This window comes from Mus musculus, chromosome 4 (assembly GCF_000001635.26).
Source record: "Mus musculus strain C57BL/6J chromosome 4, GRCm38.p6 C57BL/6J".
Classification (NCBI taxonomy): Eukaryota; Metazoa; Chordata; class Mammalia; order Rodentia; family Muridae; genus Mus; species Mus musculus.
Window position 1 is genome coordinate 147,364,511 of NC_000070.6, and position 27,870 is coordinate 147,392,380.

The 27,870-nt window shown below is 38.6% G+C and overlaps 1 protein-coding gene and 1 pseudogene across 1 annotated transcript in view; both read left to right on the top strand.

Annotated features, from left to right (window-relative positions):
• Positions 1–27,517, top strand: part of Zfp978 (zinc finger protein 978) — a 267,146-nt gene extending 239,629 nt beyond the window's left edge. The window contains exons 3-5 of the mRNA NM_001378742.1: positions 20,710–20,791; positions 23,812–23,938; positions 25,690–27,517. Coding sequence (NP_001365671.1) covers positions 20,717–20,791; positions 23,812–23,938; positions 25,690–27,059 — 1,572 coding nt within the window. The 5' untranslated portion in view covers positions 20,710–20,716 and the 3' untranslated portion in view covers positions 27,060–27,517. The remainder of the gene's footprint in view (positions 1–20,709; positions 20,792–23,811; positions 23,939–25,689) is intronic.
• On the top strand, positions 14,357–15,262 carry Gm8178 (predicted gene 8178; annotated as a pseudogene).
• Positions 27,518–27,870: the final 353 nt, after the last annotated feature.

Genomic DNA, 27,870 nt, shown 5'->3' on the forward strand with positions numbered 1-27,870 from the left:
GAATATTGGGCGGGTCCAGAAGGAGGGGCTCTGAGGAACCAGGCAGAAATGACAGGAAGTTCTGCCTTTTCAGCATTCTCCTTGTACCTTGGCTGCCTTGTGGTCAGGATGTCCTGGAGGAAGACTAGTGCCTAGTATTTGCAGAACCTGAAAATTTCCTTGCTGGCCTCCTAGGACATTCAGCAGCTGGTCCTGTTGCCTTCCAGGTCAGAGGAGCTGTTGTACTAGGAAATGGGCAGGAGCAGGGCAGGCACGTGGAGCAGGGGTGCATTTTCTGTCGCTACTCTCACAATCTGTTGTGGATATCTTACCATTGTCAGGAAGTTTGAGATCCTGTGATTTTGGTTCATGATGATGTTTTAATCAATTTTATGGTTGCCAGAATATTTTTCTAAAGTATCCTTGTAGATCCTTGGCTGCATCTGGAGTTTGTATACCGGGAGGTTTGTCTTTGCAAAAGCCTTTATAAAGCAACTGTAATTCAAATTCGTTCCTGCTTTCTTAACTCCCCTGTTCCTTCATTTGCCATTTCATTTCCCTTTCTCCAGGGAACTGAGTAGGCATCCTGAGAGAGCCTTGTAGATATTTGTCATATGGGGAATTGGTGAAGATTTGATTGAATTAGAAAATTTACGTTATAAAGCACCATCATATGGCTGTATATATTCACATTAACCTAACAAAGTTATAGTCTCCGTTAGTTTCACACTGAGTTATATGTAGTCATTGATGTAAATACAGCATCCAGAGATGTGTCTTCATAGTCTTAGTTATTAATGTTACACCTTAGGTTTCATTGAAGCATGAAAACAGGTTTGCAGCAATGAACAACTAAGGAGAAGATATATAGTAGGTTCTGTTAACCCTTAATGTCGTCAGAGAAAAAAAAATTCTACAATGTTGGAAAGCTTTTTAAAATATTACATCTTGACCAAGAGATAGACTTTGGTCACTTCCTACAGCTGGTTTTATATGCCCTTGTCATTTTCTGTGAGGCCTTATTATTTTCCTAAGACATGCAACCTGCAGAGCTGCAAGAAGATACCTGGTTCTTGGGCTTGTGGTGGGGTTAATTTTTGGTATTTCAGCATGAGGGAGAAAGCATTCAGAGTTATCTCTTTGGGTCCAGACTGAACCAGTTCATTAGATGGGGGGAAGGGAATTGAAGATGAGAAGGAGAATAGAGGTCAAGCCAAGAGTTAACCAGGAGCCAAGAAAGCACCATCCCAATCCCTGTCTTCATTGATATGTTAATAGTTACCCCAGTTAGCCTTTCCTCCTGAATTCTTCTAATCCTCCAAGGTTCTGCCCAGCATGCTGTGAAAGGATGACTCTAGGCTAAGATATTTTTATAAATAGAAAACTTACTATGGATTAGGACAAAATTAAACAGCACCTTTGAAATAATTATGATTGCTCACTTTCTTAAGAAAAATGACTCCTTGTTTCATGAAAAGCACTTTGCCCATACACATTCATGGTTTGTTGAGTGCTGCACTGTGGAGTTCTTGCAGGTGTGGTAATGCTTAGACCCTGCATTCAGGGTTTTTTTCAGCAATCTCTTGTTGGAGAAGTTCAACAGTTTGGATCCTGCGTGTCACAATAGTTTTCTTACATTCTTCCTTGTTTCTCAGTGATTCTGGGAAAAGGACTCTCTGTGTGTTAACTGTGTGACTGACTCAAGAGTAAACTGAAATCCTCAGGGAAAAAGAGACATTCTCATGACATCTTCTCTTTCCTTCATGTTTATCCTTTCACCTGGTGTTGGCATCTTTCATTTTTGTCACATGAAAAGGTCCAGGTTTTTTTGAATGATTTTCCCATTTTCAGGTCTTCATTTTCTCAGCCAAATCTTCATAAATATAAATCAAATCTAAGAGCCCTAGATGGTAAAGGCCAAGGAGACACTATTGAAGGATCCAGGTGTGTTAGCAGCTTTGAAAAGGGGTGGGGTGGGGCTCACCTGCCAGTACAAAGAGGACATGAATTTGGTTTTGCCAGCTTCTGTTTCATTAATGATTCTGAAAGATTTCACTAAGAATATTAGATGTGATGATATGGATTTCCCATGGTAGGTAGTGCTGTCAGCTGTCACTTCATGTCAATATTTAATTAATTTTGATGCTGGGAAATTGCTGTTGCCCATTGAAATCAAAGTTTCTTTTACCCAGACTGAAAAGCATCAGTTAATGTGTTTGAAAAGGGCCATTTACACAGGAAGCAAATGTCAGTCTTGGATTCGCTCCCAGGGCCTGTGACCTTCTTTATTGGATTTTAGCCAGAATCTCTGTTTAGTCTATGTATGCTTTTCCTGAGGAGCTGGCCTCAGCTTGAACAGGAAAGCCTTTTGTTACCCACAGATAGCCTTGCCACTATGATACTGGCGGCCATGCCTTGCCTGGCAGATTGAAATTGTAGCACACAGGATACAAATCTGGGTATGGCCATTGATAGCTCTGCCTCCTGCCCCAGTTTGCATAGCAGTTTCTGGACTCTGAATGCTACCATCAGAGAGTCCATCCACAATATTTGTTGACAGAGTGGATGGTCTGATCTGAGTTGTTCTTCTCCAGAAGATGCACTTGCTCTCTGAATCACATCTTCGGTCCAATCTACATGAGTTTAAGTCCTTGAATTGTGTTCACACTGATGCAGTTTGTTGAATTTGGCCTTATTTTATTGTGGATACCAACAAGAGCTTGCTGACAGGAGGCTGATATAACTGTCTCCTGAGAGGCTCTATAAGTGCCTGACAAATACAGAAGTGGGTGCTCACAGTCATCCATTGGACAGTGCACAGGGTCCCCAGTGAAAGAGCTAGAGAAATTACCCAAAGAGCTGAAGGGGATTACAGCCCCATAGTAGGAACAAAAATATGAACTAACCAGTATACCTAGAGCTCCTTGAGACTAAACCAACAACCAACGAAAACACATGGTGGGACTCATGGCTCTAGCTACATATGTAGGTGATGATGGCCTAGTCTGTCATCAATGAGAGGAGAGGCCCTTCGTCCTGTGAAGGTTCTATGCCAGAATAAAACACCAGGGCCAGGAAGCCAGAGAGGGTGGGTTGGTTAGCAGGGGTGGGGCAATAGGATAGGGGATTTTTGGAGAGGAAAGTAGGAAAGTGGTTAACATTTGAAATGTAAATGAAGAAATTATCAAATAAAAATTGAAAAAAAAAAGGATGGAATAATCTCTTTCCTGCCTTGTCTGGACCGTTTGGTTTAGTTTCAAGTCTCTTTCCATTTGTTTTCTGAGGTGTGTTTCTTCTCTTTTTACATTCTAGAAAGCTTTTATAGTGAGTGGTATTAGATTTTGCACAGGACTGTAAAACTAACCTTTATTCTACTATTATAATTATTGTCTGGGAGGCTGACTGCCTCTGTCTAATTATCATGGCCTAGTCCTGTAAGCCTCTAGCCTCTAAATAATCTTATGTAGTCCTAGAGTGTTTTCAGCCTCTGAGATTTCCTGCTGATTAAACTCCCCCTTTCTTGTTTGTTTATTTCAACTCCTTTTTTAAAAATATTTTATTTTTTTGGTTTTCCTGACACGGTTTCTCTGTGTAGAGTTCTGGCTGCCCTGGAACTCACTCTGCAGACCAGGTTGGCCTGGAACTGAGAAAAGTGCTGGGATTAAAGGCATGCACCACCACTGCCCAGCCTCATTTCAACTCTTACCTGGATGGTTCAACTCAGCTGTTCAGGCTCAAACTACTCTCCCAGCTGACTCATTCAGCCTGGTTCTCAGACACTGAATTGCTCTGCTTGGCCTTAAATTAACTGTAGCAATCTTTTTTTAAATCTTCTGGCTCCTTCTCTTTCTCCTGCTCATTCTGTCTTTACCTGTGCCTAGCACAGGAAATCAATATTTCCCTCGTCAATTCTCATTCATTTTCTGACATTCCATGGTACTTGATAATCTGCTTTTTCTCATTGTCAATCCATACTTCTGAGGCCAGGGCGTTGAAAGAGATCATACATATACCTGTTAAATGCCAAGAGAAATATCTGACATGAGAGAAATATAAGGTCAAAGAAATACATAAGAAGCACTGAATATTTGCTGATATCATGTGTCCCTGTGTCTCTGAATCTCGCCGGCAAGAACACACACACAGGACAAACTCGGATCCTTCTGCAGCAAAGCTTTAATGCATCTCGAGAGATAGATGATCAGCTTCTGGGGAGGAGGAGACCCAGAGCACAGGAAACTCGGTCCTTTTATAGACCACGAAGAGCGGTTGGAGATGTGCCTTGCCCTGATTGGCTGCTCACCATCAACCCAGATGATGCCACGGGACAGGCAGGGCACAAGGAATGGAAAAATACCCCAGCACATGCGCAGACTACTTGTTTACCAGTTAGAACACCGAATGTCAGCACTATCTTGTAATGGTGACTGCAAGGGCGGCTCCTCACAATCATGGTCATGACAACTTTCTTCAGCAATAGTATCTCCATGTTCAGAATGAATTCTTATGTTTTTATTTATGCATAAACATATGTATGTATGTGTGCATATATGTGTATGTATGTGTATTGGTATGTATGCCAGGAGACCATTATCACACATTCTTTCTTTCATGTTAACCTTTAAGAGTGGTGGCTAGAGATGAAATCTGTAACAGCTAGGCTCCGAAGAGTGTCATTGCATTCATATTTATTACTGATTGGGAACCTGAGAACTGCCTGGAACAATGCCACAATGCAGATACATGCTTGTTGAGGATGATGTTCCAACGGTGATATTATTTAACAGATTTGATATAAGGAGGGAATCCTTCCAAGGGCATACCCTCAAATGATTCATTTTATCTCTGTGCATATATATTCTCCCTGGCAGCCATCAGTGAGTTTCTACCATGTCTTCTCCTTGATTTTGTATGTCAATATATTTTATGAAATATGCTCTCAACATGAAATATAATCATAGTAACACTATTCATAAAATTGCATATGAATTTATATACAAGTCAAATGTCATTTTTACACTAAAGACACTTAACTTGATTATTTTTAATTAAATTTATAAAATTTTTTCCACACCCCATCCCATCCCTTCTCCCCTCCCTCCAAGAGGATGTCTGCATGCCCCACCATCCCACCAGGCCTCCCCAATACTAGGTGCATCTTCTTTCACTGAGGTCAGACCAGGTAGTCATCCACTGTTTATTTGTCATGGTCTTCATGTCAGCTGCTGTATGCTGCCTGGTTGTTGGCCCTTTTTCTGAGAGATCTTGGGGGCGGGGGTCCCGTTCAGTTGAGACTGCTGGTATATGGATGGGGCCACCCTCCTCCTCAGCTCCTTCTGGCTTTCCCCCAAATCAACCATAGGGGTCATTGGCTTCCATCCATTGGCTAAGTGCTAGAATCTGCATCTGACTCAGCTGTTTGTTGGACCTCTTAGAGGGCAGCCATGCTAGCCTCCTGTCTACAAGCACAACACAGTATGAGTAACAGTGTCACTGCTCTTTGTCTCCCCTGGATATGGATCCTAATTTGGGTTTGTCCATGGACCTCCTTTCTCTCATGTGCTTCTTCAGTTTTGTCCTTGGAGATCCTTCAAACAGGAACAATTGCAACTCCATCACTCCACTTGAAGCTGGACAGCACTTTATCCAAAGTCTCTCCCTTTGAGTCCTGGGAGTCTCTCACCTCCTAGGTCTTTGGAACATGTGAGATGGACCTCCATAGCCTACTTGCTGAGGCTGTCTATTTCCATTTTTTCTACTGGTCCTCAGGGCTTCAGTCCTCCCCCTATCCCTCATAATGTCTGATCATGTTTCCCCTTCCCTTCTCTGTCCCTACTCCCACTCAGGTCCCTCCCTCCTTCTTCACCCATGACTGCTTTCTTCTCTCTCCCAAGTGGGATTGAGACATCCTCACTTGGAACCTTGAACTTATTAACCCTCTTTCGTCATTTACATTTTATTATATACTTTTTTTGGCTGATATCCTTTTATTAGTGTGTACATACTATGCATGTCCTTTCTGAGTTTGAGTTACCTCACTCAGGATGGAATTTCCTAGTTCAATCCATTTTCCTCCAAACCTCTTGATGTCATTGTTCTTAATAGATGAATAATATTCCATTGTGTAAATGAACCATATTTCAGTATCGATTCTTCCATTGTGGGGCATATGGGTTGTTTCCAGCTCCTGGCTATCACAAATAAGGCCACTCTGAACATAGTGGAACACAAGCCCCTGTGTCATGGTGGGGCATCTTTTGTGTATATGCCCAAGAGTGTAGCTGGGTTTTAAGGTATATCTATTTCCAATTTTCTTAGGAATCTCCAGATTGATTTCCAGAATGGTTGACCAGTTTGCAATTCCACAAGCAATGGAGGAGTGGTCCTCTTTCTCCACATCCTGGCCAGCAAGTGCTGTCACCTGAGTTTTTGATCTTAGCCATTCTGATTGGTGGAAGGTGGAATCTCAGTGTTGCTTTGATTTATATTTTTCGGATCACTAAAGACTTTGAACATTTCTTTTGAAGTTTCTCAGCCTTCCACAGTTGCTTCATTGTGAATTCTCTGTTTAGGTATTGTACTGGCTAGTTTTGTGTCAACTTGACACAACTTGAGTTATCACAGAGAAAGGAGCTTCAGTTGAGGAAATTTCTCCATGAGATCCAACTGTAAGGCATTTTCTCAATTAGTGATCAAGGGGGAAAGGCCCTTGTGGTTGGGACCATCTCAGGGCTGGTAGTCTTGGTTCTATAAGAAAGCAGGCTGAGCAAGCCAGGGGAGGCAAGCCAGTACAGAACATCCCTCCATGGCCTCTGCATCAGCTCCTGCTCCCTGACCTGCTTGAGTTCCAGTCCTGACTTCCTTTGGTGATGAACAGCAGTATGGAAGTGTAAGCCAAATAAACCCTTTCCTCCCCAACTTGCTTCTTGGTCATGATGTTTGTGCAGGAATAGAAACCCTGACTAAGACAAATTGGTACCAGCAGAGTGGGGTATTCCTGTGACAACCTGACCATGTTTTGGGGAGGACTGTGGAAGGACTTTGGAACTTTGGGCTTGAAGATCCATCCGTTGTTAAGAGCTCTGTCGGATGTTGTGTAGGAGCTTGGAAGATACTGTTGAGAACACTGCAGAAGATGGAGGTCTGGTTTGTGAAATTTCAGAGGGAAAATTAAAGACTCTTTTCAGGGCCATTGCTGTTTTGAATGTGAAGATTCTGTAGTTCTGGTTAGCTGGGGCTGAAGAATCAGTTGTGATTAACAAGATACCAGAACTACTAAAGCAAAAACTTTGCATACTGGGACTATTGATGCTGGTTAGCTGGAGCTAAGAAATTAGTGGTGATTAAGAAGAGACCAGCATCATTGAGGTGACATCTTCTGGGAAGTGTTTTCTGAAAGCACAAAGAGGCTGTGTTCCAGAGATGGCCAAGGTTGTACTCCTGCTGCAGCAGGACTTGGTAATATGTAAGGGTCACCCAGGTGGTACTGGTTTTGAAGGCATGAAGGGGTCACGCAAAGCAGCTGAGGCTCGGCACTGTGAGAGGCCATGGAAGGCCATTGGTGAAGGTGCAGCCTCAGTTGCAATTGAAGGCCCAGGATTGAAGGGGTCATGCAGTGTTTTGGAGATGCCAGTACCATGAGATGACCACCAAGAGCAGCAGCAGCAGTGGAGTACAGGCATCTGGAGCCTAGAGGATGACGTGTGTGCTACAAAGGGCCTGGCTGGAGAAGTGACCCAAGCCCTTGGAGGAGCCCAGAAGATCGTGAGTTGGATCCCAGACATTGGACGGTTGGAGATTGACTTTTGCTTTTGATTGTGACTGTGTCCTGATATTTTCCCTCTTGAAGAAAGAAACTGTTTTAGTGGAGCCCACAGTTAAGAGACTTTTAATTGTAAAAAGACTTTGGATTTTAAAAGAGATGGATATTTTAAAGAGATTGAAAATTTAAGAATATGTAAAGACTGTGGGACTTTTAAAGTTATTTAGAATGGGGATGAATAAGATTGTAAGGGTTGAGGCTTAGTAGTGATGTTTTTGTGTGTCAAGTTGACAAGGGGTCAATTGTACTGGCTAGTTTTGTGTCAACTTGACACAGCTGGAGTTATCACAGAGAAAGGAGCTTCAGTTGAGGAAATGCCTCCATGAGATCCAACTGTAAGGCATTTTCTCAATTAGTGATCAAGGGGGAAAGGCCCTTGTGGGTGGGACCATCTCAGGGCTGGTAGTCTTGGTTCTATAAGAAAGCGGGCTGAGCAAGCCAGGGGAGGCAAGCTAGTACAGAACATCCCTCCATGGCCTCTGCATCAGCTCCTGCTCCCTGACCTGCTTGAGTTCCAGTCCTGACTTCCTTGGTGATGAACAGCAGTATGGAAGTGTAAGCCAAATAAACCCTTTCCTCCCCAACTTGCTTCTTGGTCATGATGTTTGTGCAGGAATAGAAACCCTGACTAAGACAGGTATCTACCCCATTTTTTGATTGGGTTGTTTGGTTTCTTGGTGTTTAGGTTCTTGAGTCCTGTACATATTTTGGATATTAGCCTTCTATCAAGTGTGGGGATACAGAAGATTTTTTTCCCCAATTTGTAGGTTGCCACTTTGTCCTATTTACTATGTCCTTTGCCTTACAAAACTATCTAGTTTCATGAGGTCCCATTTTTCCATTCCTGATCATAGAGCCTGAGGCATTAGAATTCTTTCTAGGAAATTTTTTCACTGTGACATTAAGTTTGGGACTCTTTTTCTACTTTATCTTCTATTTTATTGATTCTATCTTGTTTTATGTTAAGGTCCTTGATCCACCTGGACTTGTGCTTTGTGCACGTTTATACAAATGTATCTATTTTCAGTTTTCCACATACAGACTGCCAGTTAGACCAACATCAGGTATTGAAGATTTTGTCTTTTATCCATTATATATTTTTGGCTTCTTTGTCAAAGATCAATTGTCTGTAAGTTTGTGGTTTAATTACTAGGCCTTCAATTGTATTCCATTGATCAATCTGTCTGTCTCTGTATCAGTACATGCAGTTTTTATCACTATTGCTCTGAAGTAACCTGTAACGTTTACAAAAAGAAATGAAGTCCACTGTTTTTTAAACATAGCAGCTCCTATGTAGTTTGCTTGGGTGTGCTTTCTGGTTGCTAAATCTAGATATAGAGGCTAGTTTTAAGTGAGAAATTACCTTTCTGTTTTTTCAGTTCCTTCACAGACTAAGTTTGGCTGTCCTGGAAATATCTCTCTGGATAGATCTTGTACACTTAGGTGTGTCTTGCTCTGTCTCCTGAATCCTGGTGTTAAAGATGTGTCCCATGATACCTGGATCTAACATTTTCCTCATTAGAATTTGATCTGTTCCAGGCTTTTCTTGGACTTTGAAAACTGCCTTCATTTTCAAACTCAAACCAGAATCTTAAGTGGGTCAAATTTTGTCTGAGATCATCACTCTCTCACTTCCTGGTACTCCTTTATTCCTCACACCATGAGCCTTGTTTTTAAACCATGCCTTTCCCTTTACTGACTCATTAGTGTAGCTACCTCTGTAATTTTAGGTACTTCGAGCCCCTTATACAAATCATATTGCATGTTTATATTTTGGATAGTTGAGAAATGTTGGGCAGTGAGTGCAGGGAATTTAAAGGGAATCCCATGTCCCACCAGAGCTCCAGTGCTCTGGGCAAGTGGACAGCACTCTCTATGAGGCCCAGGTGGGTGTCTGGCCGTGGGAAGCTATGGATTTCCAGTCATTAGGGGTAGAGAGGGAGCAGTTTGTGGTCTCTGGGCCTCACAGAGGCCACAGACAACAGGTCCTCTGTCATGGACATCCCAGATGTCACTCTATGTTGTGAAAGAGCTGAGAACAAAGTGAGGGCCCTGGGGGTAACTGGGTCATCCCAAGGGCTGAAGGGAGAAGGGAGCAGGGGTATAAGGCACTCAAGTGTTTCCCAGGATGTGAGAGTCTTTAGTCTGGTCTGGTGACTGGAAACACTGAGAGGCTTTGCTGCTGGAGGTGATACGTGGCTCTTTAGAGTCAGCCCTATTCCAATCATTGAAGAACAGCTGGTCTTAATGAGTGGAGAGATGGTCCCTGGTTTTAAGGTGTTTATTGTAAAAAGAGGAAGAGGAAGGAGTAGGGAAGTAGAAGCCAGCCATGACCATGTGGAGAGAGGGAGGAGAGGATAGGGAGGAGGAGAGCTAGAGATGAGAATAAGAGATTTAAGAGCTTAAGAGAGAGAGGAGGGGCCAAACAGCCCCTTTTATACTGGGCTGGGTTACCTATCTAGTTGTTGCAACATAACTGTGGGGAGGAGCATACCTTGCTATTGTCAGGTAACTATGAGGGTGGAGTTTAGCCAGAATGCCAGGGACTTGGGACATTGTCAATATGACAGATAGTCACAGGATTATTGAGTTGTGGGGCTCCGTGTTGTCAGACACCTGTGTCTGGGAACATAGCTCACTGTTCTATCCCTTGTAGAGTTTTCTACTGGGTCTCCAAAGTAAGCTTTGCTCAATTAGAACACAGGCTGCCTTTCACAGTCCCACAGAGAAAAGCTCTAAAGAATAGCTTTTATTTTAAATTATATAATCTTCAACTCATGTTTTCATAGTTCTTTCCCAAGGCCATAGCATTACCATTTTCCTGAGAAATAACAGACACATTGTTGCTTCATGGAATCTTACTGTTTCTGGTTATGTAGACATAAACCTTGGCTGGGAGAACATTCCCTAAGAACATAGGCAGGGAGGACAAGCCTTATGCCTACAGGAGCCATCTGAACCTGAGAAATCACACATACTGTTGAACCTACTCCATTCGATTTCTATGACAGACCTTGCAGACAGACTTTTATTTATTTTTTTAAACTTTTATTTAACTATAGGTGTGTTCTTCTGTATATTTTTCTATGTCCTGCATGCCTATATGAGACCAGTGGAGCCCAGAAGTCATCACAAAATGCATCACACAGGAGTCAGACAAAAATCATACCTTGTTTTGTGTGTAGAAAGAATTAGTCTGTGTTTCTTTTCATGAACAGCAAGTGCCCTTTACCTCTGAGTCATCTCTCCAGCCCAGAGGTTTACATTTCTGCTACAGTTTTTTTTTAAATTTATTTATTCATTATATGTTCGTACACTTTAGCTGTCTTCAGACACTCCAGAAGAGGGAGTCAGATCTCGTTACGGATGGTTGTGAGCCACCATGTGGTTGCTGGGATTTGAACTCTAGACCTTTGGAAGAGCAGTCGGGTGCTCTTACACACTGAGCCATCTCACCAGCCCCTCTGCTACAGTTTTATGATAGAACCTGAATATAACCCTGAGTTCTATTTTTTGTTAAAAAATGAAGGAAGAATCAGAAATGATAGTAATCTGTGCCACCCATAATCATGTTAGATGAATGAGCTCAAATAATAAAGATAAGAATAGTGATCAAGTCAAAGAATCATAAATGGTTCTGATCCTTGCAGTCTATAATCATGTTAGATGAGTGAGCTTAAATAATAAATCAAAGAATATTTCTGGAGTCAAAAGACTCAGACTTTAAGTTGGACAGTCATAGATTTATGAACAATAATGTATCCATAATTAATGACAAATTAGTATAATTCTTATACAACTTAAAACGTTCCTTTCCATTATAAAAAAACACTCTACATTATCATTGTGTTGTCACATAACCCATTTATTTACAAATATACTTCTAACTATTCTGAAGGTAAACCTGTGTGGAATTTATGAAATTATTATCTGTTTTGATTTTGTCATGTATTAGAAAATGGCACATGATATTAATGCTATGAAATGTTTTTTTTTTTTCTGAGACAGGGTTTTCTGTGTAGCCCTGGCTGTCCTGTAACTCACTCTGTAGAACAGGCTGGCCTCCAACTCAGAAATCCGCATGCCTCTGCCTCCTGAGTGTTGGGATTAAAGGTGCGAGCCACCACAACCGGCTTAATTTTTCTATTTATTTTACTAAATATCCTCAAATTAATTGTTCAATACATATTTCAATTCTTCATGAAAATATGCTTATGGAATTGGATCACAAGGTATTTTATTCTATGTCTTGCTTCTAATGGTGGTTTTATACTCTGATTTTACAGTTTTTATCTGCTTAGATACAAAGAAAATTATTTCTTTTAAGTAATCCTTGAATTTTTACTCCCTACTCTATTTCATTGGTCTAGAAAGGATACAGCATTGTATATAGGCCTTAGGATCTCAACTGAGCATTTTAGACTAGAGTCTAGCTGTTGACACCCAACTGCATACAGGATAGATACAGGGTCCACATTTGATCAAAGCTGACAGTTGTAGATTTTTTTAGTCACCATCATTTATAATCTGAGATGTGATACTGTGATCAATATTGTTATTAAAAACTGTTCTTAAAGATATCTATAAAGTGTTCTTAAAGATATTCCTGCATCCAGACCTCACATGTATACTTTATTATGTCTCAGTATTTGCTGACTGTGAGGCCATTATGTCACCTACCCCTTCCTAAAACAAGAAGACACAATATACACTATGATGATTTTAGATGATATCATTTCTTAAAATGGCCTCATAATTCTTATGACCTAACGTATATTCTGTTCTTGATTAGCTTCCAGAATATGACATGATTTTTTTTCCTCTGAAAGGGAACCTTAAATCCAATCATAATATGTTTTTCTATATTTTCGTCTGATGCTTTCCTAAAGCACCATGATCAAGGAAAGTAATAGAAGAAAAAGACCACTTTGGGTAATGCTTCCAGAGGATAACTATCCACCATGGTAAGGAGGCCTGACAGCAAATAACCATGTTTTTGAAATAGATAGCTGAGAGATCACATCCTCACCTCCAGTCACTAAGGAGGAAAAGAGAACTAAGGTGGCTTTGGTCTACTGTTTTTCTCAGAGCCTACTACCAGTTTCATTCTTTATTCAGTAAGGTTCCACAGCTAAATGTTTTAAAACATTGTGACCAACTGGGGTTCCAACTTCAAAAGTGAGACATATTCATTCAGAACTATATCGGCAGTCTTCTAACATTCTTTCACATTTTAGCCAGTTTTGATATCAACATAGTAAATATAACTTTAATTTCTCGTTTGGGTTTCCTGTTTGGTTTGGTTTTTTGTTTGTTTGTTTGTTTGTGAGACAGAATCTCACTCTGCAGACTTAACTCTCATGTATCCTGATATAGATACAGGAATGGCTTCTAGTTCACATAAATTTACCTGCCTGAGCACCCACAGTGCTAAGATGAAAGACCTTCCCCCACTGTATTATGCTTGAATCAAACATTTATCTTTTAATATTTCTGCTAACATGCAACAAGAATTTTGTTCATTTGTGTCATCTAGGACTTACTTGATTGAGCTAGCTCCTTCAGCTTCCATTGGAACATTGATATTTGTGTTCTGCATGCTCTATCTTTTTGAATTGGCCCTCCATTGAGTTACCATCCGGCTTAGAGTTCATTTCTCATTTCATTCAGATTGAGGATTCCTTAGATGTTTATATGTCTGGATGCAATGTCAACATCCTGCATTATCAAAATTATTTCCTTAGCCACTTGCAGGGGTTCTCTTGTATTTCATTCAGTTAGTTCCTGTCCTCTTTGAGTTCCTGTGCTTGTTTCCTCTTTATGTCCGTTGACCTCATTGAATGGTGTTCAAATTGTACTTTTTGTTCTGTCTCTTGAGTTTGTTTCATCATTCTTCTTGTCATGAGCAATGGTATTGCATTTGTGATTTGGGGTAGGTAAATTCTATCACCATTGTCAAATTGTTTTAGTTCCAGCCTCTCAGTTTCCTTTTGCTGTGTGGCATTAGGTCAGTTGGCAGGGATATCCATATGAGATGTTATGTTTAATCATTGAAAATCTGAGATGGTGGACAGGAACTTGGTTACAGCTTCTTACTAAGTCCAGTTCTGTTCTATGCAGGTAGCAAACATGCATTGTTGTAGAGCAGGCCTTGAACATCCTGGCAGCTATTTGGAAGACTGCTTGAGCCTGAGTGGGAAGAATAGTTCTGGGTGTGCTGTGTAAAATTGGTTTGTTGAATTTCCTAGTCTGCGTAGAGTTAGAGATGAAACATAACCTCAAGCACAGACATTTTGGGTTGTGCTTGTAGAGTCTCTTTGCCCTCAAAGTCTTGAGGGACTTAAAAAAGAATCTCTCCTGAGGAACGTCGAGGATCCTCAAGCTCTGCCTCTGTCTCCAGAGTGTAGCGAATCAAATCCTGAGTCTCTATGCCCAGTTTTGTATTCATTACCAGGATTCCTTATCAAACTTTGTTCATATGTGCATGCTGTGTATGAATTAATTTTGTGTTAGATGGCGTACAGTGAAATTCTGAAAATATAAAAAACACTTCATGGGAAAGCGTGAGCCAGAAGGACACTGGGCAACTCTGTTCTTTGCAGAGGAAAATCAACTAAATGTGGGCAAAAAGATCCTAAGAAGCTGAGAGGCAAAATGTCCTCATATGCATTCTTTTTGCAAACCTTTTGGGTGTAGCACAAGAAGAAGCACCTGGATGCTTCTTCAACTTTTCAGAGTTCTCTAAGAAGTGCTCAGAGAGGTGGGAGACCATGACTGCTAAAGAAAAGGGGAAATTTGAAGATATGGGGAAGGCTGACAAGGCTCGCTATGAAAGAGAAATGAAAACCTACATCTCCCCCAAGGGGAGACCAAAAAGAAGTTCAAGGACCCCAAAGCACCCAACAGGCCTCCTTCAGCCTTCTTCTTGTTCCATTCTGAGTACTGCCTCAAAATCAAAGGTGAGTATCCTGGCTTATCCATTTGTGATGTTGCAAAGAGACTAAGAGAGATGTGGAACAACACTTCAGTGTGTGACAAGCAGCCGTACAAGAAGAAGGCTGCCAAACTGAAGGAGAAGTGTGAGAAGGATATTGCTGCCTACAGAGCTAAAGGAAAACCTGATGCAGTGAAAATGGGGGTGGTCAAGGCTGAAAAGAGCAAGAAAAAGAAGGAAGAGGAAGATGAGGAGGATGAAGAGGAAGATGAGGTGGAGGAGGAGGAAGAGGAAGAAGAGTTAGATGAAGAAGAAGATGATGATGAATAAGTTGGTTTTAGCAGTTTTATTTTCTTGTCTATAAAGCATTTAACCCCCTGTATACAACTCACTCCTTTTAAGGAAAAAAATTGAAATGTAAGGCTGTGTAAGATTTGTTTTTAAACGGTACAGTGTCTTTTTTTGTATAGTTAACACACTACCGAATGTGTCTTTAGATAGCCCTGTCCTGGTGGTATTTTCAATAGCCACTAACCTTGCCTGGTACAGTCTGGGGGTTGTAAATTGACATGGAAATTTAAAGCATTTTATGGTTGGTGCACAGCACGTATTAGTTATATATGGGTTCAGTAGTTTGGGTTTTTTTTCTTTTGGTTTTATTTTTGTGTTTAATTTTTTTTTTATCTTCAGTTGTGTCTGATGCAGTTTATACAAAGATAACTGTTGTTCTGTTAACTGATTACCACTCTGTAATTAAAAAACCTTGCGGCTGTTTTGTTGACATTCTGAATGCTTTTAAGTAAATACATTTTTTTTTATTAGTATTGTTGTCCTTTTCATAGGTCTGATAGTTTTCTTCCCGAGGGGCAGCTAGTCTTTTGCTTTTGCCCATTTTGGGTCACATGGATTATTACAGTGTGTATCTTTTCATCTAGTTAGCTGGAAGAAAGCTTTGATCCACAGACCCTGCTATTGTGGTAGGGGTAACATTTTCATCCATAGTTGAAGAATCTCCTAAATCATCACCAGTTGGATAAGAGATATTATATAACCTACTTGGCAAAGCAAGGAGTGGTCAATTCTGTCACACCGTGGGATTATTAGAATCAAGCAATCTGAAAGTTTGTCCTTGAACACTAATAGAAAAGTATGTTCTAATCCTTACAGGAGCACTCTCCTTTAACTGCCATTACTGTGTATATTTTGCAGTTTCCCCTACTAAAGAAGACCTGAGAATTTATCCTCAACAGTACAAGCTTAAAATACAAGACTGTCGTACTATTTGTTGACCTTAGTCCCAGCGAAGGCTATCACAAGAATGCTGGCTGTAATGCCTTTGCCCATCTATCTAAATACAGATTGCTCAGGAAACTTGACTGTTTAAAGGTGTTTTTAATTAGTTGAGTCAGCTTTTAAAATTATGCCACATTTAATATGAAGGGTACATTTTCCTATATTGTGGTTTGTCCCTTTATAAATCAGATATAAGGGAAGAGGATAAACTTTGCATAATAGTAGCAGTGGCCCAATCCAATTGCTTTTTCTTTATAAAATCCAAACTCATTAATTAATCATGTTTAATCTGCAACATTTTGGCAGTTTGTGGGTTGTTTTTTGAGATTATCATTCTCTTAAAGTGCCAGTGTTTTAAAATAGCGTTCTTGTAATTTTATGTGCTTTTGTGATGGAGTGCTTTTATATAATTCTGACTTGGGTTGTTTACATTTGCATTTGTTAATGTAATTTGAGGAGGAATACTGAACATGAGTCCTGGATGATACTAATAAACTAATAATTACAGAGGTTTAAAAAAAGGAACATTTCAAGGAAGCTATGGTGTTTTTCTTAATGTGTATCCTTTTAGAAGTTGTTAGACTCCTTTCATTGTTGTTCCATGATTAATTCAGAAACTGAGCAGGGTAAAATATTATCACCATTAACTTAAAGATTCTCTATGCCTCTGAGATTTGAGTGATCTCTGATTAGAAGTGGGTCTCATGATATCCAACCTAAAATGCTACCTAAATATCAGTCTTAATTGTATCACTCTTAGGAAAGTGTTTCTAGTATTCTCAATCTTTTCTTTTTATCTACTGAGAACAGTACTATGTTAGAAATTCAGGTCCTTTCTGAAGATTGTCAATCATATGTGTGTGTGTGTGTGTGTGTGTGTGTGTGTGTGTGTGTGTATACATATATATATATATATTTACAGTGATTCAGGATTTTAAATCATAAATTCTTCAATGTCAAAGAATTTGACAAGAACAAAGATTCTGCTTGTTTATTAATGCAATCATACCATCATTGAAAAGGTTAAATGAAATATCTTCCTTTTCTATTGTATCTGTTTTCTTTGTGTTTTTCAAATGTTTGTAGCTAGTTGTTTTCTTTCATGTTTTTTTGTTGTTTTCTTGTTCTTTTATGAATATGAGTGTTAGTCTGCATTCCTGTCTGTGAATCACACATGTGCAGGGTATGCAGAGTATGGAAGAAGGCATTGAATACTCTGGCATGAGAGCTGCCATTTGTGTGTTGTTATGAGACTCCAGTCACCTGGAAGAAAACACAGTGCTCCTAAACAGTAATCCTTACTCCATCCCCTGTAGGTAGATTAGAAATATATTAAGTTCAATTGAGAAGACTGTGAACCTTTGTCTTGTTATGCTATCTGTTTGTTTTTGGACATTTTCTTCTTCCTGAACTGAAAACCAGGATTCACAAATAGTGCAGTTCATTACATACATATATGTTTCATTGAATCTGATTTGTAGTAGGGATTTTATAGTGAAGTTTTTAGAGGATGCTGAATGAAGTAATGATATTTCTGAGATTTTATTCCTTGGGATTTGTAATCTATAAGATGTTTCTTGCATTGTGGGTTTTATATTATATTTCACATTGTTCTCTCTATTCTTTATATATATAGCTTTCCTGTGTTGTACTTGAGTTCTATTACATTCATTTATTCCACATAAGAATTTTCTTATTTCCTGTGCGCTCATAGAAAATTTATATCTACTTCTTTTGTGCATATTTTCATATATTTATTATCTAAGTTGGTTCTTCACTTTAAAACTTGTCTTAATTTACTACATTCACGTGTTCCTTAAACACAGTCAATATGAGTAGCCACTTTTTCAGAAAGTAACACTAGAGTTTGCAGGCATTTTCATTCAGGGCTTGAAAAATGTCATTCCCTACTCTACTGATTTTAATCAATGAATAAGCATTTATTAGTACTGTATGGCATCACAATGTAGCCCATTTTGGTGATAAGGAATAGGACAAGACAACTGGAATAAGATGCACATTGTTTCAGCACTTAGATGTGACACTATCTGGGTACATCTGGGAGTTGCAGAACCAAATTTATAGAGACATTCCTCAGGAACACTAGATGAGTGTTGGGAACAAAATAAAAAGGGGGGGGCCCTGCGGAAGAATGGAAGGAAAAAGATGCCCACACCCCACCAGAGTTTCCCTATTCTCTGGTCAGTCAGGTGTAGGAGGACTGCTATCTACCCTATTCACTCATCCCTGGGTGGGTATTCCTCTCTCCCACTCTTCAGGGGGTGGTCAAGGGGAAGGCCTACCTGGGGACGCCCCCCCCCCCAGCTACTTTGCTAAAGCCAGCAGGGTTGTGGGAGAGAGGGAAAAGGGAAGAATTTCTCAACACTGTCCACAGTGCCCAGCGGAACTTTAAGGAGCAGAGACTCTATGGTTTAAGAGCTTTATTAGAGAAATGCAGGGGGAAAGAGAGAAGGGAGAGGGAGAGAGAGAGAATTGGAGGGGAGGGAGGAGAAGGATAGTAGAGGAGAGGAGAGAGCAAAGATAGAGAGAGAAGACAAAGAGAAAGGGAAAAGAAGAGAGAAGTGAGAGGTTAGAGGACAAAGGAGTGAGAGAGAGCAAGGTGGGGGCTGAGCATACCTTTTTATGGTCTTCACTGTTGCTAGGTAACTGGGGAGGAGTTTAGCCTGAAGGTCAGAAGCTTGGGCCATTGCTTACTTGACTACTGACCATGCTTCTCTTGTGGGGGCTGTGGGAGGTTGTGCCTTATGCAGGGGCCTGAGTTCCAGGAGCATGAGGGAACGCCTACTGTGTCATGTAGGTGAATTATGACCACCGGGGTTCAGACCTCAGCTCAACTGGAGACCAGCCTGCAATTCCCCACAGATGAGAAGGTTATGGCCTTGTCTGACCAATACATATAGCTATTTGACCTTTGTCTACTTTAAAAATATTTGATATAGCAAGTGATAGTAAGCCAGGCGGTGGTGGTGCATGCCTTTAATCCCAGCACTTGGGAGGCAGAGGCAGGCGGATTTCTGAGTTCAAGGCCAGCCAGGTCTACAGAGTGAATTCCAGGATAGCCAGGGCTATACAGAGAAACCTTGTCTCCAAAACAACAACAACAAAAACAAAAAGCAAGTGATAGTAAATTAACTGGAAGGCTAAAAAGTGCAGACTTATGCCTATTCAGAAAAAGGTGTGTATTGGAGGAAATGTCAGTTTCAAGTTTTAAAGTAGAAGCTGTATTTTTTCTGGTGACTTCATGGAGGAAGCATGTAAAACCATGGGTGCACTGGTAGACATACACTGTCAGACAGACAGTTTGGTATTTCAGAACACAGGATAAGCATGTAGGGAGAGCGATCGACTCCTTACGTCTAGCAGACAAGAGAGGTCTTTTATTAGTTTTTATGTTACAGCAGCATATCCAAGACCTTTTTAGACACTAAGGGGTCTTCTGATATCTCAGATTATTCTTTAGGAATGTATAAAACCAAGTGATATTTTCTTGTATTTTCAGTAGCTTATTAAGTGTATTATCAGATTGGAGTGTTCTCTTTAAATATTTGTATTTCTTGAGTTGAAGAATTATGTTCCTTGTAATTTGAGAAAATGTACCTTCTCTGTATCCTTATTTGACACATTGAAAATATTCCAGGTCTTAATTTGCTCTTTGTAAGCACTACTGTACTGTGAAAAGGTATTGTGGTGGCTTTGCACATCCTTGTCTCTCTCTAGAAAAAAGGAGTAGAATGATGACAGCTGTCTTTATCTTTTGTAGTGAGAGGTGTAGGATGTTGGCTATTATCTTCCTTAGACTGAGGAATATTCCTTTTGTTCTCAAAATACCCAGAGCTTTCACAGTGATCCCCTGTGATATTTTTCCCTAGGCTTTTTGTAACTATATCATGGTTATGAGCCCTCTCTCACTGTACATACATTGTGCTGTGACTTGTTTTGTTTGTGCCTGTTGAAATAGTCTTTCATCTCTGGCATGAAATTAAGTAGAGTTTCCTTTCTGCATCCACAGAAAAAGTCTTTGTTTAATGTACTTTGGTGCACTTTGTTACTTTTTTCACTGTACATATTTTATGGTCATTTTTTTGGGAATACAAATAAAGTCATTTTTTTGTGAGGAGTCTACAACATACCCCTTTTTCTGTTTTCTGCAATATACTTTATGCAATATTATTTTGGTGTTTTCTAAAGCAACTTGCGAATTCAGTGGTACATCTATTTAGTTCTTATGCAGTCTTTGAAGAAACACTTGGGACCCGAGTAGGCTTTTTCTTATTACATAGCCTAGTGTTATGACCTAGAAAGTTTACTTGTTTCTAAGAAATCATTATTTTCCTCATCAATTCTCATTAATTGGCCTCCACTAGCCCTTTGTCTTTGACTCTAGTCCAGAAATATTAGTTTTCAGTAATAACCCTGAGTATCAGTACTTTACAACAGGTATCCATGTGCTCTGTGTTTGTGCCTGATGACTCCTGAAATTAGAAATCATCCTCAGATTGTACTCATACTCTTTATCAGTCAAAATGTATCATGTCGGTAGAAACATTGGCAAGAGCCCTGGTATTACTTTGCTTTATTTGTTTTTTAATGTGGTTTAGCATTGTCTCTAATGGCATTTCATTTATTTCATTGTTCAATCCTTGATGTGAAATTTAAGAAGAACTTGAATGTTTGCTCCTCACCAAGAATCTGGGAGAAGAACAACTAAAAGAATGAGTGCTTCTCTGGAAAACACTGCACAGGTCAGTATCCTGTCTTCATTTCTTTTTTAAATCCCTTTTATATTCAAAACATTCAAAAGTTCTATCATATGTATGTGTAATATTACCTAGGAGGATTATTTTCTATGCTCTTCATTTTCCTTTGTGATGATGAAAATATAACAATTTGGTTTCTCATGTATACAATAGCTTTATATTTTATTTATTTTATATTTATGGTATGTATACTATGAAGACATGTAATTCCCATAGAACTGTAGGTGTCAAAGAGCATCTATTGGAAGTGATGCCTCAAAAATATATTGATGACTATTTCCTATGTTTGATAAGGTTATATATATCCTTTTATATTAGTATGGAGGAAGTAAGGTTTCTTGTCACACATAAATTGCACTTCAGGGATATTCAGGTTTCCAGACACAAGGCTATGAATGTGGATATGGAAATATATAGAAACTCATATCAGTAAGCAACACATATCAGAGTAGAATTTGTAATAGAGTAAAATTATATGAGGCCCACTGTCTTGAATCCTAATAATAAGTGTATCAGCTCCCTAGAAGCACAGATGATGGAAGGGAATTGTCTCTCATTTTGTCTTTGATGTGATTATTAGCTGATGCAGATTTCAGTATTCTGACAATTCTTTTTAACATTTTAAGTCACACAGTACTCATTGAAGTGTTGACACCTGCAATATGACTTGAGAGATACTATTCCCGAGATACATACTCAATGTAGACATGCTTATTTTCCTTTCATTTTTGTTTCAGTCTTTAGAAGTAGTGTAGGCCCTGTGGTTTTCACCTTTGTATTTTATCACATGAAATATATTTGTAACATTTATCTAAAGAGGATAGCCTTGGTACTGTGCATAATCCATCAATTTTCAAGCATAAATTAATATCCTTCCTATTTTCTGTCTCCTTTTTTTTAGAAGGAAGACAGTTTGATATAGCCTATGTTATTCCTCTTCAGCCAAGCAATGCATTACATAGGGAAAGCTGAAGGGTTGTGGCAATGTTTCTATTTTTTTATTGCAATACTATTTTCTTTAGGTATATATGTGCTCATCTGAATGTTTTTATGTGTATAGAATTACACATTATGCCCCTAAAACATTGAGTTCAGCGCCAAACCTTGGAGACTGAAGTCAGGCACAATAGTGAGCTGCAATATACTTTGAGAGAATTAAATTCGGTTTCTATGCAGAAACAGCAAGCACCTTTACATGTTAGTAATTTTTTTTTCATGCCCCAGGTTTACAATTTTAGGCTCATTTGTAAAATAGACAGTATATAACCTGTGTATTTTAGTTTTTGATAAACAAAGGAAGAAATAGAAATCATGCTTTTCTATGCAAGCTACAACTCTGATACACAAATGGTTAAATTCTGATGAAAAGAAAGTTAAGATTAGAAGATTAAAAATTTCAATTAAGATGATACCATGAGGAATAAATTATTAAATATTCATGGAGAGTTAGAATAATTCTTCATCAATTTGAAAACACAGTTTGAGCAAAGAAAATGATTGTAGTTCATTGGAATGCATTGCCACCTATGACATTTGCTTACACACCCATAACTAATCATTCTTCAGTGAAAGGCCATATGGCAGTTATGAAATTGTTATGTTGTGTATTGCTCATGCCAACTTACATAAAATGTTCAGGAATTTTAATGCTCACAAATACTGGTTTTCTTACTTTATGGTTTTGGAAATGTTTTCCTAAAATATCTTCCCAAAGCATTGGTTCTGTGTTATACAGAACGTTCAATGCTCTGATGTTGCAGTTTTATGTTTTTTAACACCAAAACTCTGACATTCAATCCATCCATTAATTCTGCATTTCATATTCTACCTGTTTGCTCTAGAGAGGATGTAGCATTTTGCATAGGCATCAGATTGTCAAATAAATATATTATAATACCGTCATGGAAGACACAGCTGCACACAGGACTCAGCTCGTGTCCATATTTGAGAAAGATGGACACTGTAAAATTTTAAAGCATATTTTTTCTCATTATAATTGATGATTTATGATTCTTTTTTATATCAGTCCATATTTCATAAATATTCATTATTGCATCTTGACATCAAATGTACATCTTATATGTGTTTACTGTTTTTGAGATGGTTATATCATGCATTCTCAGAGAAATAGAAATCTAAACAAGTCTGAGTATTTTAGAGTGTATCTGTTAATAAAGTTAAACTTTATTTTTCTTCAGTATATGTTGGTTACATGTGCCTGAATGTATGCATTTGTGGTATGTATTTCTCCTGCCTGTAGTGTTAAGTAGAGATCATTGGATTTTAAAGAACTGGATTTAACAATCCATTGTGTAGTGCCATGTTGGTGCTGGGAAACAAATTCCATAATAGAGGCCTTGAAAAGATATTATACAATCCAAACTGCACACAAAACTTTTGTAAATGGTGATGGTGGCAAATCTTTTTTTTTTAAAGATTTACTTACTCATTTTATGTATTTGAGTACACTGTAGCTGTACAGGTGGTTGTTAACCATCATGTGGTTGCTGGGAATTAAAATCAGGACCTCTGCTTGCTCCAGCTCTGCTCCCTCTGGCCCAAGAATTTCTTTATTCTTATACATAAGTACACTGTAGCTGTCTTCAGACACCAGAAGAGGGTGTCAGATATCATTACAGATGGTTGTTAGCCACCATGTGGTTGCTGGTATTTACACTCAGGACCTTCTGAAGAGCTCTTAACTGTTGAGCCATCACTTTAGCCCAATGGTGGCAAATCTTTCATTTGCTGCTTAAGGTCTCAGTAAATCAAAGAAAATTGGTTAAGACAAGAGCCTTTCTGAATGTAAGCATTATAGTAAATCATTGTATAGGTTGTCTATGGAAGAGCAGCAATTCATGTCTTGAAACACAACTCCATAAACTTTAAGAAAATATCATTCAATATTCTTGCCTCATTTATATCACGAGGTGTATCTTAATTAGTTCTCTTTAACATAATAAATCATTTTTGTCTAGTAACACCTAGGTAGTTTTTCATTACAGTGTCTATTAACCTTCAAGGACGTGTTTTTGGACTTCTCATCGGAGGAATGGGAATGTCTCAATTTTGCTCAGAGGACATTGTACATGGATGTGATGTTGGAGAATTACAACAATCTGTTGTTTGTGGGTAAGAATGTACTTTTTGTTGAATTACGGATACTTTTTTTAAATTTTCCTAATTTGTATAAACTCTCTGAAATACTTAGAGACCTCAAATGAGGGAAATAATGCTTAAATTCATAACTTTTCCTTTACATTTCTCTGATTACTTTGGAAAGATAACCAGTGCTATATTCTCTGAGATCTCTCTTTCCTACTTATCTAGCTTCAGTCAAGACTTTTAATTTCAAAAAAATTTAAACATTCAGAATAAGGAATTTTATTTCTGTACATATAATAATTGGAGTATTTCTTCTTACCATTGCTTTAAAAGTCTCTTATTTATGATTTTAGAAAGTGGACAAGGGCTGGTGAGATGGCTCAGTGGGTAAGAGCACCCGACTGTTCTTCCGAAGGTCCAGAGTTCAAATCCCAGCAACCACATGGTGGCTCACAGCCATCTGTAACAAGATCTGACGCCCTCTTCTGGAGTGTCTGAAGACAGCTACAGTGTACTTACATATAATAAATAAAAATAAATCTTAAAAAAAAAAAAAAAAAAAAAAAAAGAAAGTGGACAAGATTCAAGTGGACACAGTGCCGTTGGTTTGGAGGGTTTTTTATTAAGTGTTTGACATTTGGTCTCTGTTTTTTTCTGGGGCAACCTGATCTTTATCCTATATTTTGGATGTTGAAACAAAACTATTTAATGATTTCTCATGACAGTTTCAGTTACATCATAAATTTATACCTGACCAAAGCTATACAATGTCACTCTAAATCCAATTGTAATTTTAAAATTAGAGCTATATTGTTCAGAGATCTACTTTCTGACATTTCACTACAGATCAATCACTTAGAAGTTCTAGATTCTACAAAGTAGAATATTCTTTTTTTTCTTTTCTAAATTGGTTATTTTAATTATTATATTTCAAATAATATAGAACTTTCCAGTTCCCCCTCCACAAACCCCTTATTCTATTCCCCCTACCCCATGCTTCTATGAGGGTACTTCCCCACCCACCCACATCTGCTTCACTGCTCTAGGTTTCTTCTCTGCTGGGGCATTGAGGCTTCATAGGTCTAAGTGCCTCTCTTCCAATTGATGAAAGTTAAGACAGTGCTCTTTTACCTAAACAGCTGGAGTCATTGGTCCCTCCATGTGTGTACTCTGGTTGGTGGTTTAGTCCTTGGGAGCTCTGGGGTATCTGGTTTGTTGATGTTTTTCTTTTTATGAGGTTGTAAACACCTTTAGCTCCTTCAGTCCTTCCCATAACTTTACTTTGGGGTCTCTGTGCATAGTCAGATCGTTGCCTGCAAGCATCTGCATCTGTATTGGTCAGGCTCTGCAGAAACTCTCAGGAGAAACTATATCAGGTTCCTGAAAACAAGCACTTTATGGCATCAGCAATAATATCAGTGTTTGGTGTGTGCAGATGGAATGGATGCCCAGGTTTGGCAGTCTCTGGATGGACTTTCCTTCAGTTTCTGCTCCACTCTTTGTCCCTGTAGATAAAGGGACACTCTTTATTTCCTTTAGATAGGAGCAATTCTGGGTTAACCTTTTTTATATGGGTTGGTGGTACAATCTTAGAAGGCTATTATCACTTTTGCCATTTGATATAGATCAGATTTGAGGTACTTCTGAGGATCCATGCAATGATTAAAAAAAGGAAAAACCTCTCTTGAGAGTATGAATACATAGAACAGTGATTATTGGATCATACTTACTCCTCATATAAGTAATCCCTGTTATCCCTAATTCCCCCTTTTTTTCAGAAAATCACTGCATATGTGGAAACTATGAGAAGGAGAAGGTCGTGGAACAAGACACACAGCACATTTTCAATGAGCATGGGCATATCCAAGAGAAGTCTTTTAAATGTAATGAGTCTAGCAATATAATTCATGAATCCTCCGAAAGTACACCTCATAAAACTAACCACAGAGATGCCACTCTCCAATCCTCAAACCTAAAAAGACATAAAACTGGGACCACTAAACAAGTTTGCACATATAAAGACTGTGTAAACTGTTTAAAGGGGTCTTCTATCATTAGTCTCAATCAAGGAACCCACGTAGAGAAGAAAGAACACAACAGAAATAAAAATCTTGATGAGGTTTTGGTTTCTAAACATAAACCCATTGTGAGACAAAACAATAGTGAGATGAACACTTACACTTGTGGTGAATTTGACAAATGCTTTACTCAGAGTGACAATCTTCAAAGTCAGCAGAGAATTTATCCAGGAAAGAAATCTTACAAATATAGTGAAAGTGACAAATGCTTTACCCAACCTTCCCATCTTAGTATTCATCATACAATTCATTCAGGAGAGAAACCTTACAAATGTAGTGAATGCGACAAATGCTTTACTGACAAATGCACTCTGAGAAAGCATCAGAGAATTCATACAGGAGAGAAACCTTACAAATGTAATGAATGTGACAAATGCTTTACTGACAAAGGCAGTCTGAGAGTTCATCAGAGAATTCATACAGGAGAGAAACCTTACAAATGCAGTGAGTGTGACAAATGCTTTACCCAAACATCCCATCTTAGTATTCATCGTAGAATTCATTCAGGAGAGAAACCTTACAAATGTAGTGAATGCGACAAATGCTTTACTGACAAAGGCAGTCTGAGAGTTCATCAGAGAATTCATACAGGAGAGAAACCGTACCAATGCAGTGAGTGTGACAAATGCTTTACTGACAAAAGCAGTCTTAGAGTTCATCATAGAATTCATGCAGGAGAGAAACCTTACAAATGTAGTGAATGCGACAAATGCTTTACTGACAAAGGCTATCTGAGAGTTCATCATAGAATTCATGCAGGAGAGAAATCTTACAAATGTAGTGAATGTGACAAATGCTTTACTCACAAAGGCTCTCTGAGAGTTCATCATAGAATTCATGCAGGAGAGAAACCTTATAAATGCAGTGAATGTGACAAATGCTTTACCCGAAAATCACATCTTAGTATTCATCAGAGAATTCATACAGGAGAGAAACTGTACAAATGCAGTGAATGTGACAAATGCTTTACCCAACAATGCCATCTTAGTATTCATCAGAAAATTCATTCAGGAGAGAACCTTACAAATGCAATGAATGTGACAAATGCTTTACTGACAAACACAGTCTGAGAAGGCATCAGATAATTCATACAGGAGAGAAACCTTACAAATGTAATGAATGTGACAAATCCTTTACTGAAAATGGCTGTCTGAGAATTCATCAGAGAATTCATACAGGAGAGAAACCTTACAAATGTAGTGAATGTGACAAATGCTTTACTAAAAAATCCAGTTTGAGGATTCATCAGAGATTTCATACAGGAGAGAAACCTTACAAATGTAGTGAATGTGACAAATGTTTTATTCAAAAATGCAGTCTGATAATTCATCAGAGAATTCATACAGGAGAGAAACCTTACAAATGTAGTGAATGTGACAAAGCTTTACTGAGAAAGTCAGATGGCATCAGAGAACTCATACAGGGGAGAATTCTTACAGATGTATTGAATGTGACAAATGTTTTGCCCAGAAATCCTATCTTGTTTTTAATCACAGAAATCATACATTAAAGAAGCCTTACAAATGTAGTCAATGTGACAAATGATTTTCCCACAAACTTAGTCTGAGAATGCATCAGAGAATTCATACAGTAGAGAAAATTTACAAAAATGCAGTGAATGTGATAAATGCTTTACTAATAAAGGCAGACTGAGAATTAATCAGATAATTTATACATTTAAAAAAAAACCTTACAAGTATTTTGTATGTGATAAATGCAGTACCCACAACATCAGTCTGACAAATCAACAAATATTTCAAACAGTAGAGCAACATTATAAATGAAATGAATGAGATAATCCTTTAACAAGAAATATCATCTTAAAATTCACTGGAGAATTCTTCCAAAAGGGAAACTTTTCAAATACATTGATGGTTTGAA